This window comes from Saccopteryx leptura, chromosome 5, assembly GCF_036850995.1.
Source record: "Saccopteryx leptura isolate mSacLep1 chromosome 5, mSacLep1_pri_phased_curated, whole genome shotgun sequence".
NCBI lineage: Eukaryota > Metazoa > Chordata > Mammalia > Chiroptera > Emballonuridae > Saccopteryx > Saccopteryx leptura.
This window is the reverse complement of record NC_089507.1, coordinates 71,039,422-71,054,015: the sequence shown is the minus strand read 5'-3', so window position 1 is coordinate 71,054,015 and position 14,594 is coordinate 71,039,422. Positions and strand designations below refer to the sequence as shown.

The following is a 14,594-nucleotide window of genomic DNA, read 5'->3' as shown; positions in this document are numbered from 1 at the left end:
TTAAATGAGGCGTATGTATACACCATGGAGTGACATTAGTAAGGAATGCTAGTGACTTGGGACCTGGGTTTTGAAATATGTGTATGAATTTCTCAAGTAGAAAAAGGAAAGGACATTTCTAGCAAATATAAGATCATAAGCAAAGATTCTGAAGTAGGAATGTGTACCTTATTTAATTTGTGTAACAATAACATATTAGTTTTTATTGCTGCTATAACAAATTATTACCATAAACTTAGTGATTTAAAACAACATAATGTTATTATCTTACTTTTCTGGAAATCAAAAGTCTGAAGTCTGTTTCACTGAGCTGAAATCGAGGTTCTTCTTTTTTCCTCCCCTGTCTGCAGCTTCACTGGGGACTCTGAGGCAGGACTTCGAGCTGGGGCAATGATTTTTATAACCATTTAAAAAATATTGAAATCAAACTTACTTATAAAATACTAACCTAAAACTTATATTTCTTTAAAGCCTTTTTTTCCAAAGGTATAATCACTCAAATAATACAATTTTCTAAATGAAAAATGAGAAAGCATTCAAAATTACATTTGAAGAGAGACAGAAAGCCCCATGTTTCTAGTGGTTCTGTATTTATGCAGCAGATTTTTGAAGACTGACCCACCATTGATGATTTCTCGGTGTTGTTTTCAGGATGTGGGGATGGTGGAAGAATATTCAGTAGATGAGAGAAGAAGACAAAAAACTCCACTGGTATGTAGACATTTCCTGTTGCTACTTACGGATGTGATGGTCAAAATCCGCTGGTGGAGTGAGTGTTTCGGGATGGTCCACACATACATTCTGGGGTCCTCATCTCATGAACTGGATCGCGAGGCTGTGCATTGGAGTTAGAGGTAGAGGAATGAGGCCTGGATTCTGGCAGGAAGCAGAGGGGAATAAAAAGGCCTTTCCAATGGGGGTGGACATTTGTTGATCCTGGGCTTTTACAATAGGATCCGGTGGAGGGGGTCCTTCTGATACTCTGGCAGCAGCCTTTGCTGGTACCTTCCTTAGACTCGGCTTTCCCAGAGCACTTGTGAGAGTGAAAGGGGACACTATTAATAATTACTTTAAGTCAAGAAGCATAAATCAGAAATTTTTCAAGCAGACTGTAGTTTAAAGTGCCCTGTTTATTGGGCACTAATTCAGTGTCCTGGAAAAAAAACCTTTTGAATCCTCCTTTATGCTTCTCTTATCTTGACTCAGATGGCACCTCTTTTGCCTCTTATATAAAGTCTGTTATCAATCTTATGAGTTTTTTTTCTATAAAATTTATGTAACTTATCTTTCACTATCTAAGTTTAAGACCTCTTCTGCCCAGCTGGATCATTGTAAACAGGGCTCCCTTATCTGTGATTAGTCACCTTTCCATTCTAGCACTCTAGTCAGACTTCCAGATTAATTTGTCCCTAGCTTTATTCAGCTGTTCATTCTGCTTAAGAACCTTCACTAGTTTCTGACTGTTGGAAGTCTAGCTTAGACTTTCTATTTTGCTGTATAAAGCCCTGTGTTTTCATATTGCCATGTGTCGCTGTGCTCATCACGCAGACCTACGTTCAAATGCCCTCTCCCTCCCCTTCATCCTGTTCCCTGACTTCTGAATCAGCTCAACACTTGCCTTCTGGCAGCTCTAGCTCTAGCCACTTCCACTCATCCTGGTTTTTTATTTTCATGTCTTCTAATTTTCAAGTGCTGAGGACACAGATTTCAAATTTGACTCTACAGTTTAGTATGTTATATTTGCTACTTGAAGGATTAAGACTCAAGTGCTTAATCAGGGGCCATGAGGTAATCATAAATTGTAAAGCTGGCAGAGTGAAGAACAATAGGTAGTACAGTGTGTTGATTGCTAAGCAGTAGTAATTCCAGCCCAGGTACATGGCCTTTCAAATCAGTATGCAAATGAGACGGAATTTCCAAATCATAGCTGAAAGTTTTTTACATGTACTTCATAGCTCGAGTATTATATATCCCCCTTAACCATAGTTCTTAGAATGTTAATAGGCACACATTATGCTTTGTATGAGTGCTTGTAAAATTAAAAATTTAAATGATTGCTTTAGCAAACTTATTGGGAAAATAACAAAAACTGTTTTCAAAAGAAAATGCAGCTGTCCTCTTGTTTTCCAGGCCTGAGGTTAGGGTGATCATCACAGATACAGTGCTTCCTGTTCCCACATCAGCCGTCCTGCCCAGTTCTGGGTTGTGAGTCTCTCCTGTGGAGACTGACTTAGTAGATCTGCTTTGGCTTTCTGGGCGGGTGGGGTGGGGGAGGCTATAGAGTGGAACTGAGCAAAGCAAAGGCTCAGTGTAAAGCCAGTAGCCGCGGCCACCAACACAGCTGCTTGGCCCGTGCAGGTTCACATTAGATTCGGACAGACGGTAATGAAACAATGGAGCCAAAAACTGGTGGGCCATCATCTTTAATCCTAGCTTGCTCCCGGCGGGCAAGTAAAAACACACACTGGGCTCCAAAACCCACTCACATTCAGTGCTCACAAAGCTACTGACTTATCCAAGTTTCCTAGAATCAAAGGTTTCTAGCTCACCAGACTTATTTACCTTTGTTCCCCATCTCCTTTCTTCTCCCTGCACAAACTCTGCACAAACTGGCCTCTCACTCAGCACTCTGCCATCTTGGCTGCTTTTCTGCCCTCCTCCACATGGCCCTTCTCTGCTCTCCTCTGCTCTCTCCTCTAATATTAATCTCAGGAACCAAGAGATTAAGCTGCCGTTCTGCCCCCATTTTATAGTGCAGAAATCAAAACCTTTAATCCAATATACAAAATAGGGAAGTCTCTAATACAAAGTCACTTATCTGAGTCAAGATGGGATTGTATCACCCCACATCAAAAAGGGTGGGAAAGGCTTAGTCCTAAAACCAAGCCCCAGGCTACAAGGATCCTGCCTGCCCACAGCCCACCCCCAACACACTTTAATATAACCTGGGCGACGGCTTCCATGTGGGCAGCACCATCTTTAACAAAGTGAGCATAATATATTTTATATGCCCAACACTCAGCAAAGGCCATGATGAGAATTAACGTAGGACCATAAATATCCATCCAGTGAGCAAGTAATAGAAATACAGGTCAAACAATGAGGCTTAAATAATCCATGGAATTGGGGTTGTCTGAACTATATATAGGTTGTGTCAAAGAATAATGGTAACAATATTCAGTACCTGAAATAAAAAAGACAAAGTTCAATTTACAGACTTTTGTAATAAGGGAAATCTCTGCTGGTCAAGCACAGTCTTTCCGAGCAGAGCAGACAGCTATCTTAGGTAGGTTTTTGGGAAGTGTAGAATTTGGGTTGGTGGGTTTTCAGGGGTAGTGACATCATCTGAAGGAGAGTGGTTACTCAAATGAGATGATTATTGATAGCTTAGCACTCAGAGACGTGTTCATTAGAGTGAGCCTGTCCTTGATTGGCCAGAAGTGATGGGCTGCCACTGATGGGTTGACTTGCAAAACCAATTGGTTTATTGACGCAAGCTGCTGATTGAACAGGTTTAAAATTAGTTATGCTGGCTATTTGCTTCCCTGGCTACAGAACAATCGATCTTTTCCTAGGAGTGTGATAATATTTTTTCTCCTCGAGTGGGATGGGAATATATTCAGAACAGATTTAAACTGAACCTTTTTTCCAGGGAAATCCTTCAGAAAAGAATTAGGATGAGTAAAAATAGTCCAATCCCAGGTAATGAGGCAATTGTAACAAAGTAGATTAACAAACCCAAGAAGGATTTATTTCCTTCAATTCTTTTTTTTTTTTTTTTTTTTTTTGTATTTTTCTGAAGCTGGAAACGGGGAGAGACAGTCAGACAGACTCCCGCATGTGCCCGACCGGGATCCACCCGGCACGCCCACCAGGGACGATGCTCTGCCCCTCCGGGGGGTCGCTCTGCCGCAACCAGAGCCACTCTAGCGCCTGGGGCAGAGGCCAAGGAGCCATCCCCAGTGCCCGGGCCATCTTTGCTCCAATGGAGCCTTGGCTGTGGGAGGGGAAGAGAGAGACAGAGAGGAAGGAGGGGGAGGGTGGAGAAGCAAATGGGTGCTTCTCCTATGTGCCCTGGCTGGGCATCGAACCCGGGTCCCCCGCACGCCAGGCCGGTGCTCTACCGCTGAGCCAACCGACCAGGGCCATCCTTCAATTCTTTAAAGGAATCAGAAGACACAGACTAGTCTTCTATGGATATATGAGGACTCTCATGCCCAAAAATATTACTGAGTAGCATAGAGCCAGGGTCAGCAAACTTCCCCACAAAGGGTCGGATGGTAAGTATTATAGGCTCTGCAGGTCATAGGTTCCATTTTTGCAGCTACTCACCTCTGCCATTGTAGTGCCAAAGCAGCCATACACCTTATATAAAACGAGGGGTGTGACCAGGAGTAGCTGGATATGGCCTGTGATGACCGGATTTGGCACACAGGCTGTAGTTTGCTGACCCCAGGCTTACAGCAAGTAATCCATCACTTGCATTTACTGTCAGTGATTCACAACCCAAAATATCTGAACTCCTCTGATAGGTCAAGAAAGAGTACATAAACACTAAATAGTTGCTGACTAACCGACTTCTGATATCCTGTCTGGTTGAATATCATTCATTCTGGTCCAGGCTGGGATGCTTATTGAGAAATTGCTGAGACAGGGTAGAGCTGGAGTGGAGACTGATTTTGGATGAAATAGCCTCCAATGCCCCATTCCCAGTGGGTCTCAGGTGGCTCATGCTGTTGTTGCCGCCTCCCATCTCCCTCCCACTATACTTGCTGTTCCCTGCTGCTTGGCTAACAGTAATATATCTGAAGGCTACTTCTGTTCTTCTGACATTTGTCCTATCTACTCCAGCTGAAGAGAATTTGTCCTTTGGAAACTGAAAACTCTGCCAGCTAACATCAGAGGACTTGGCTTTGAAGCATTTTTAGCTTTTTGGAGGCTAGAGGATAACCCAGCACTTTTATCTTCTTCCATCAGCTTCTCAGGTTAGAGAGTGACTTGAATGATAGCATATGGGCCTGATCATCAGTTGTAAAGTCACCTTGATGCCTTCTTCCACGGTGCCCAGGGATTTTCTTGAAAATAGGACATCCCTTGTCCTGCCACCGTCTTTCAGCATTTCTGGGAGTAGTCATGGAAGTAACCCACCACAGTGGACTTTCAGGAAAGAACTTTAAAAAAATGTTTTTTCCCTTCTGAGAGAAAACCCATCAGCAAATCTCCTGGCTGTGACTTGCACATCTTAAGGTTCTTTGTAAATCAGTACTGAGGAATGATAGCTCAGAGAACTTCTGAAATGAATTGGACTCTAATATGCCTTCCATTTATTCTGGAGCCAGGAAAAAATATTTCATACTCGAATTTCAGGTATATTCCATGGAGAAACAAACTTTGTTTGAAGTGAAGAATATCTTTTAGTCTTTTTTATTAAGTGGTCTATTCAGGGTTTCATTTTGCAAGTGAAATGTAGTCATCACAGACAGAAATAACTATGGATAAAAAATTGTTAGGCACAGTATTAACTTTATAATGGTATATAAGAAATTATGAGGATTAGAACTAGATTTCTTTCCTCCTCATGTCATTTTTACATGATAATGTCCAAAATAGAAATAAAATGAACATACCCTTTTTAGAAACAGTAGATAGAGGTATAATTTTGGTGCTCTATATTGAAAAGATGGATAATGAGAGAAGGCTATCTTTATCAGATATTTAAATGAACTATAAACAAATAGTTATTCAAATATTATGGTAGTGGTATAAAACTAGAAAAAAAATAGTGTATATTATCCTGAAAAATATATTGGGGTGTGTGTGTGTGTGTGTGTGTGTGTGTGAATTTAATATGCAGTATAGATATTATCACAAATAAATTGGAAACATAATCATTGCTTAACAAATGAGGCTGAGTCATTTGGTTAGTATATTAGGCTAAAGACAAACTTATTTTATACGGGCACACACATAAGACCTTCAAATACAGTATTACATTGAAAGTTTTATTTCTTTTTCCTGTGAAACTTGAGTTGGTCTAGGCTTGTTAGACAGCTGCACTGTACAAGGTCATTCAGAGGTCTAAGTCCCTTCCATGTAGTTACTTTGTCATTCCTAGGACATTGTCTTTTTTTTCCATGGCTGCACCTGCATTCTAGCTTGTGATGACGGGGAAGGAGAGTAAATGTGGAGTAAGGGACCTGTCTACCTATATGAAAAATTGGGAAAAATAGTCTCTCGCTGGATTATGGGCTCAACCACAACTAAGAGAGAGAAAAATCACTAACATTTTTCAGAAACAGACATTGCATACTGGTGGTAAATAACAGACTGGGCCACAGTAGTTACATGAAAGAAAAATCAAGTCACTTTTGATCCTCATCTTTACTATATTTTAAAATAAATTTCAAATATATATGTAATCAAGCCATATAAGCATCTAAAATTATTTGTATAGCACCTAGCAAATGGTAACAAATATAAGTGTTTTATGGATTATAAATTTTTACATAATCCATACATAATCCTATAGAAGAGACTTCTGATCAGACTCTGCTTGATAAATGGGCATAGAGTATGGATCAAAGAGAGATCACAGAACAGAAAATACATACATGACTAAGGAGGATTTTTATACCCTTACTATTATAATATAATGAGAAATAATTTTCACTTACTAAATTAGGAAATACTTCATAAAATATTCAAACTTGGGTCGGGTGGGTTGTGGAGTGTACACTGCCCGAGCTGATGTGTGTCAGGAACCTCAGCACAGGTTCTTATTCCTGTGACCCGGACACTTCACACTCGGGAGCCTCTACCAGAAAAAAAGGCACACAAACTCAGAAACCATGTAAATGTCTAAAAACGGGAGATTGATGCGTGCGATGTTACACATGATGAAAACTGTTTATAGTGTTACTAACACTATGTGAGCATGCCTCAGATACAGTGTGAAGTACCAAAAAGTTAGGATATATAAAATGATCAGAAATTAGATTAAAAGTTTTTTTTTTTTTTAAAGCGTAGAATATATACTGGAAGTAGATTTGTTCAGTGTTGCTGCCTGCCCTGTTACCCTCTTTCATTACTTCACCTTTGCTGCTTTATTAGCACCTCTGAACATACTGATCAGAACAATGGGTTTACTTATTTTTGTTACCTTATTTTATTCCTCGCTCTCCCACTGAAGGATCCACGAGAGCAGGTGCCATGTCCTTCTTATCATTCTGCATTATATAGCATAGTGCCTGGCCCAATGGAGATAAGAAATAAACACTGATTGGGTGATGGCTTCTAGGCGACCTAACTTTTAGGCCTTTACATTTCATCAGGGACCAATAACACTTATATAATCAGGAAAAGAAGATGAATGTTTAAAGTATTAGGAAAAGTTTGTTTTATGATCATTTTCTTTAGTAATCGGCCTAGTTTTCTAATGAGTGAATAGGAAACAGAAATGATAAAATCTGGATTGAGGCAGAAGTAGAAAATGTGTTACTTTTTCTTTTTTTTTTTTATGGCTGAGTAGTATTTCATAGTATATATATATACTAAAGCTTTTTAATCTACTCGTCCACTGACGAACACTTGGTTTTTTGTTTTTTTTTTTAATTTTTTTTTTAATTTTATTTTTTAATGGGATGAGATCAATAAATCAGGATACATATATTCAAAGATAACATGTCCAGGTTATCTTGTCGTTCAATTATTTTGCATACCCATCACCCAAAGTCAGATTGTCCTCTGTCACCTTCTATCTAGTTTTCTTTGTGCCCCTCTCCCTCCCACTTTCCCTCTCCCTCTCCCCCCTCCCCCCGTAACTCTTAAGAGACTCTTATCAATGTCTCTTAGTCTCACTTTTATGTCCCACCTACGTATGGAATAATGCAATTCCTGGTTTTTTCTGATTTATTTCACTTCGTACAATGTTATCAAAATCTCACCATTTTGCTGTAAATGATCTGATGTCATCATTTCTTATGGCTGAGTAGTATTCCATACTGTATATGTGCCACATCTTCTTTATCCAGTCATCTATTGATGGGCTTTTTGGTTGTTTCCATGTCCTGGCCACTGTGAACAATGCTGCAATGAACATGGGGCTGCATGTGTCTTTACGTATCAATGTTTCTGAGTTTTGGGGGTATATACCCAGTAGAGGGATTGCTGGGTCATAAGGTAGTTCTATTTTCAGTTTTTTGAGGAATCACCATACTTTCTTCCATAATGGTTGTACTACTTTACATTCCCATCAACAGTGAATGAGGGTTCCTTTTTCTCTACAGCCTCTCCAACATTTGCTATTACCTGTCTTGTTGATAATAGCTAATCTAACAGGCATGAGGTGATATCTCATTGTAGTTTTGATTTGCATTTCTCTAATAACTAAAGAAGATGAGCATCTTTTCATATATCTGTTGGCCATTTGTATTTCTTCAACAGATACTTTTTCAACAGAGACTATGTCCATACCCCACCCCGTTCCCCATACAGCCTGGGGATTTGTGTTTTTCTGCCTTGTGGAAGCAGAGCCTGTGCAATGTTTTGTGTGCCTGTATAGAAATAAAATGTACTCATGCCCCCTGGCTTGCTCAACACAGTTTGCTCTCTTGGCTCTGCTGTGGGCAGTGTTGGTTAACTATAGATATGCAAGGAATATTAGATTTGAAGGGGAGTATTGAAATGGGAGCCGAGTTTGGTTTTTCCATTTCCTACTACCTCCTCCCCTTAAGATACAATTTTCTATGTCTGTTATTGCAGCAACTTAAGTTTTTAAAATATTGAGTCAAGTGAAACTTTGCATGTAGTATTAGCATTCTATTCAGGGTGCCAGTAAGAAAAATTTTACAGAAAAATGGCAATAAAAATAAGAATAGGACCCGTTTCCTTCTGGTTTATATGAAATGGATATTTTAGCTATCAGTTCAAATATTTAAAACTTATAAAATCTATCAGATTTTCTAATGACACAGTATATGGAGTAAGAAATTATAGAAAGAGGCTAATTTTCCAGACTGTAGCTCATATACATAGAATTGCTGATGTATAGAAGCATGATTTTTTGTGCCTATTACCAGAATATGTGAATAAGATTACTTTTAAATAACTAGAAGCAGTAAGAAACACTTACATAGAATAGAGAATTTTCATTTAGGACAATTCTTATAGAATATGATGGAGGAAAGAAAACTTGGATAGAATTTAAATGGTTTCTAGGGGGCAACAGAAGTGAAAACTGCCTCTAAGTGAGGAATATGTCTGCATATTAAAACCTGAGTGTAAATATGTGAACTTTTCTTAGAAATGAGTAGCGACAAGGAAGCTAGTTGGTGTTTTTGCTTTGTGCAGTGTTAGCTCTGTTAATGAATACCACTCGCTGATCAGCGTGTTCTGAACAGAAGCCTGTGTATGTGGCTTGTAGCAAGTCAGGTTTAAGAAAAAGATGTCAGTGACTTCAGAACCATGTCACATGACTCCCTCTCTTTGCCAATACCAGACTCTGTGGATCAAATTTCAACTCCAGGAGAGTCCTCCCCACCATGTGGGTTTAACCGAATGAAAAGCAGAACCGCACTTCCGAGAACGTTAGGAGGTGCTCTTCACTTTCCATGGGGCCTCGGCACTGGGAGCTGGTTTTCAAATCAAAGCATGGCCACTGAATGGAATTTCAGTATTTTGCTGTCATTTTGATATTTTCATCTGGTCTCCATCAGTTCTGCCAGACTCTTCCTGCACGATGGGGGCAGGAGCTCTCGCCATCTGTGTGAGTACAGGCCGCCCAGGTCTCCTGTGGGCACGCCAGGGCCGGGAGCGGCCTCCGCCCTCCCGGTTTTGTTGAAATGTGACTTTGTGACTTTGTTTTACTTTCTAGAAGGGGGTGGTGGTGTAGGTTTGTTATTTAAATTTCTAGCTATTCAAATGTGCATTAAGCAGTTTTTTGGGCATTCTGCATTTTCTGTCTACTTCTCCTTTCCAAAAAAGGTGAGGGAAAACGCATGCTGAGTTTATTCAGTCAGCTTGATTTACTGTGGAGCACTTTCAAGCATTGTAGACTTTCTTGTTCTGAAAAAGTTAAATGTGAATTCTCAGTTGTAGTTATTGGAAAAAATCTTGTGGCTAGGTTGAGAAAGAATTAAAATACCCATTAATTTATTACCTCTGAGTATGTGTACAGCATCTTCGTATTAACATTCATGTTTACATTTAGTAACTCTGGAATTTCTGTTTCAGCAGAGATGCTGAAAGTAGTGGTGAAAAAAGCTTGCTTAGTAAATGTGACTCTTTAATCAACTGTGGAAGCATCTGGTTGTTACAATATAGTAGCGTCAACGAATAACACTGATATAAAATCCATGGGGAAAATGTGTATATTTCTAGAGCTAAAATTCATGAATTTCTTTTTTTTTTTTTTTTTTTTTTAATAAATTTTTATTAATGGTAATGGGATGACATTAATAAATCAGGGTACATATATTCAAAGAAAACATGTCTAGGTTACCTTGTCATTAAATTATGTTGCATACCCCTCGCCCAAAGTCAGATTGTCCTTCGCCACCCTCTATCTAGTTCTCTGTGCCCCTCCCCCTCTCCCTAACTCTCCCCCTGTCCTCCCTCCCCCCACCCCTGGTAACCACCACACACTTGTCCATGTCTCTTAGTCTCATTTTTATGTTCCACCAATGTATGGAATCATGTAGTTCTTGTTTTTTTCTGATTTACTTATTTCACTCCGTATAATGTTATCAAGATCCCACCATTTTGCTGTAAATGATCTGATGTCATCATTTCTTATGGCTGAGTAGTATTCCATAGTGTATATGTGCCACATCTTCTTTATCCAGTCTTCTATTGAAGGGCTTTTTGGTTGTTTCCATGTCTTGGCCACTGTGAACAGTGCTGCAATGAACATGGGGCTACATGTGTCTTCACGTATCAATGTTTCTGAGGTTTTGGGGTATATACCCAGTAGAGGGATTGCTGGGTCATAAGGTAGTTCTATTTGCAGTTTTTTGAGGAACCACCATACTTTCCTCCATAATGGTTGTACTACTTTACATTCCCACCAACAGTGAATGAGGGTTCCTTTTTCTCCACAGCCTCTCCAACATTTGCTATTACCTGTCTTGTTGATAATAGCTAATCTAACAGGGGTGAGGTGGTATCTCATTGTAGTTTTGATTTGCATTTCCCTAATAACTAATGAAGCTGAGCATCTTTTCATATATCTGTTGGCCATTTGTATCTCTTCCTGGGAGAAGTGTCTATTCATGTCTTCTTCCCATTTTTTTATTGGATTGTTTGTTTGTTTGTTGTTGAGTTTTATGAGTTCTTTGTAAATTTTGGAAATTAGGCCCTTATCTGAGCTGTTGTTTGAAAATATCATTTCCCATTTAGTTGGCTGTCTGTTTATTTTGATATCAGTTTCTCTTGCTGAGCAAAAACTTTTTATTCTGATGTAGTCCCATTCATTTATCTTTGCCTTCACTTCTCTTGCCATTGGAGTCAAGTTCATAAAATGTTCTTTAAAACCCAGGTCCATGAGTTTAGTACCTATGTCTTCTTCTATGTACTTTATTGTTTCAGGTCTTATATTTAGGTCTTTGATCCATTTTGAATTAATTTTAGTACACGGGGACAGGCTGTAGTCGAGTTTCATTCTTTTGCATGTGGCTTTCCAGTTTTCCCAACACCATTTGTTGAAGAGGCTTTCTTTTCTCCATTGTGTGTTGTTGGCCCCTTTATCAAAGATTATTTGACCATATATATGTGGTTTTATTTCTGGGCTTTCTATTCTGTTCCATTGGTCTGAGTGTCTATTTTTCTGCCAATACCATGCTGTTTTGATTATTGTGGCCCTATAATATAGTTTAAAGTCAGGTATTGTAATGCCCCCAGCTTCATTCTTTTTCCTTAGTAAAATTCATGAATTTCAAGAGCAATTCTGTTGGTGCTTATACATAAACTTTTGCAACAACCAAGTATTGCCTATTTGCCAGTTATAATTTACAGAATGCTATAATTAAAATTTTTATTTTAATAAATGGAAAATGCATAAGTATACATATTTATATTTATATTTCAAGTTGTTAGTGTATTCCGAGGAAGCATTTTATGTCTTTAGAGGTACTAAGGGAGAAATACCTTACTCTGTTGTCACCTTAACTGCTCCCTTGTGTTTTTTCACATTTAGGTCAGATCCTTTAAAAAAAAATGTTCAGAAAGACCTGCAATTTGTTGTAGGTTGTGATGGCATCCTAAAATAACCAGAAATAGTCAGGTAATTTTTGACACATAGGTCCCGATTGGTCACCAGATTGTGTACCAACTCCACGGGTTGAATTTTCTTAGTAAATCTGCAGGGTGACTCCTCTCGTCCAGGCTCAGAACGTTTCAGACGGGGCGCCTTCTGCCTGTCTGTATGCCTTTTCCTTTAGCCCTGAGACTTCAGCGTCCAGGTATCCAGCTGGTTATTGTGTCAAAGTGTTCCCTTCAAAATCTGATTTTTTTTTTCTTCATATAAAGTACTGAGATTTACTGCAGACACTAGTCTGCATTTTTCCAGCTTTGTAGAAGAAATACTCAAGGACCAGAAATGTGTAGTGTGAGACAGCTAACGGACCTTTCGTCATGAGATCTGCAGTTATTTCTGATTGTCTGGTTGTACCCTTACCTCTTGCCCTCCTGCGTACATGATCTGACCTTGACTGGTATGCAGATTGACCCAAGTATGAAACTTCGTATTTCCCTTTGTGTCGAGCCAAAGCATGTACAAAATTTCATTTAAGGTTGATGTAAAAATCATACTGTTTAAGAGATTATTCACCCTGATAGGATTGATATGAGTAGGAGGAATTGCAACATAGTATTTCTGCAAAAAAAAGATAACAATTGGAGAATAAAAAACTTTTTAAAAATGTGGTAGAAAAGTAAGAACTATACATATGGGCTAATAAGCATTTCTTAGTTTGGGATTTTTCTACTTAGTAAACATATCTTCTTTGTAGCCACTTGTCAGGTGTGCTGCTGAAGATAGTCCTCAGACAAAATTATATAGAGTACCAAATATTTCTTGTGTGTGTGCGTACACATATGTGTGAAGTTAGGGATTCTTAAAGTGGGACACAGGCTGGTTTAAAGATATTCATTTCCTTTATCCATTGACTAACCAACTTTCTTTTATTTTCCCCATTTCTTTTGTTTTCCTTCTTCCTACATTGGTAGTGCTGTTAGTAAAACTATAGCAGGCTCACCAAATTTACTCTCATTGCTAGTTATTTGTACATAGAAGAGGTAGGTTCTTTACTAGAAAATAATCTTTTTTTCTCAGTAAATCACATCGCAGAACCGGAAATTGTACTTGCCAATTAATGTTATCTTAGTCTCTTCTAGTTTGAATGTAACTTTTGTGGGACTCAGGCTCTCTCAGGTAAATCCTGAGTCTTTCAGATTCCCTGCCCCTCCTGCTGTTCTCTCCAGGATGGCATCTGGGCATGTTGAGGACACGTGGGTGAGAGTGAGGAGTTAGCATATTCTAGTGGATGAAGAATGGGGGCTTAGAATGCATGTGTGTAGGTTCTTTAATATAGTCTAGATGTTCTTATATGAGGGTGGGTTCAGGTATCAAATCTGTGTCTGGTGAATTTGCAGATCAGTTCTCTTCATATTATCAGAGCCCAATGTCTACCTATCCTGATTGAACCCCAAGTCTTGCTGGTGCCAGAAATAATTCCAACAGTACCAGGCCTTTGTAGCCTTTGTCCCTAAGTTGGGCATCTCTACTCCTGTAGCCTTATCACCTGGTACCATCAGGTACCCTACATATATATACCTTATAGTACAAGCAGGAGCTATGGTTATAGTACTCAAAGACTCATTCACCACAGATCAGATTAAGATACTCTGAATGCCAATTTACTGAATCAATTTAAAACACAGTATAAAGCAAGGGGGAAATGATGGGGTAGTTTTACCCACGTAGAAAGGTTGAAGGGTATTGAAAGGACCATGTTCCCATCACCCTGTGTCACATAATGTTCATCTAGCCTGTCTAGAATGAATGAAAACAAAGAATTATATACCCCACATGCTGCTGGCAGACATCTAATCTACCCAGCTAAAAAATGGGCAAAGCTTGTGAACAGGAAGTTCACAAATACAAATGCTAATAAATGTGAAAATTGTTTGATTTCATTCATAGTTATAAATATTAGCAAATTAAAAATTTTCAAAACCAGTAATGATGAGAGAATGGGGAGTGGACACACTCCATGCTGTCCATCAAGTTGTAAACCACTGAAGCAGCTTTGTAAGGCAATATGGCAGTATATCAAAATTTATTATTTATCTACCTATTGATCTAGCAATCTCATTGCTAGCAATTTATCTTATAAGTACTTGTACAGTTATGTAAAAGTGTTTGCAAGAGTGTTCATTGATGGATTATTTGTAATAGCAAGAGCTGTAAATCTAAATGTTAGTAAGGTTGGTGAAATCAATTATGGTATCTCTGTGTAATATAATTATAACAACTGTATGTGCCAATATGGAAAGATCTCCAAATAGATCAAGTAGCAAAAGCAAGGTGCATAAATATG

At 38.8% G+C, this 14,594-nt stretch overlaps 1 protein-coding gene across 4 annotated transcripts in view; it reads left to right on the top strand.

The window, feature by feature from the left end:
* Positions 1 to 9,587: 9,587 nt before the first annotated feature.
* FAM13A (family with sequence similarity 13 member A) overlaps positions 9,588 to 14,594 on the top strand; it is a 291,193-nt gene continuing 286,186 nt past the window's right edge. For all 4 annotated transcript variants that reach the window (XM_066384500.1, XM_066384497.1, XM_066384499.1 and 1 more), the window contains exon 1: positions 9,588 to 9,763. In XM_066384500.1, the coding sequence (XP_066240597.1) occupies positions 9,737 to 9,763 (27 nt within the window). In that variant the 5' untranslated portion in view covers positions 9,588 to 9,736. The remainder of the gene's footprint in view (positions 9,764 to 14,594) is intronic.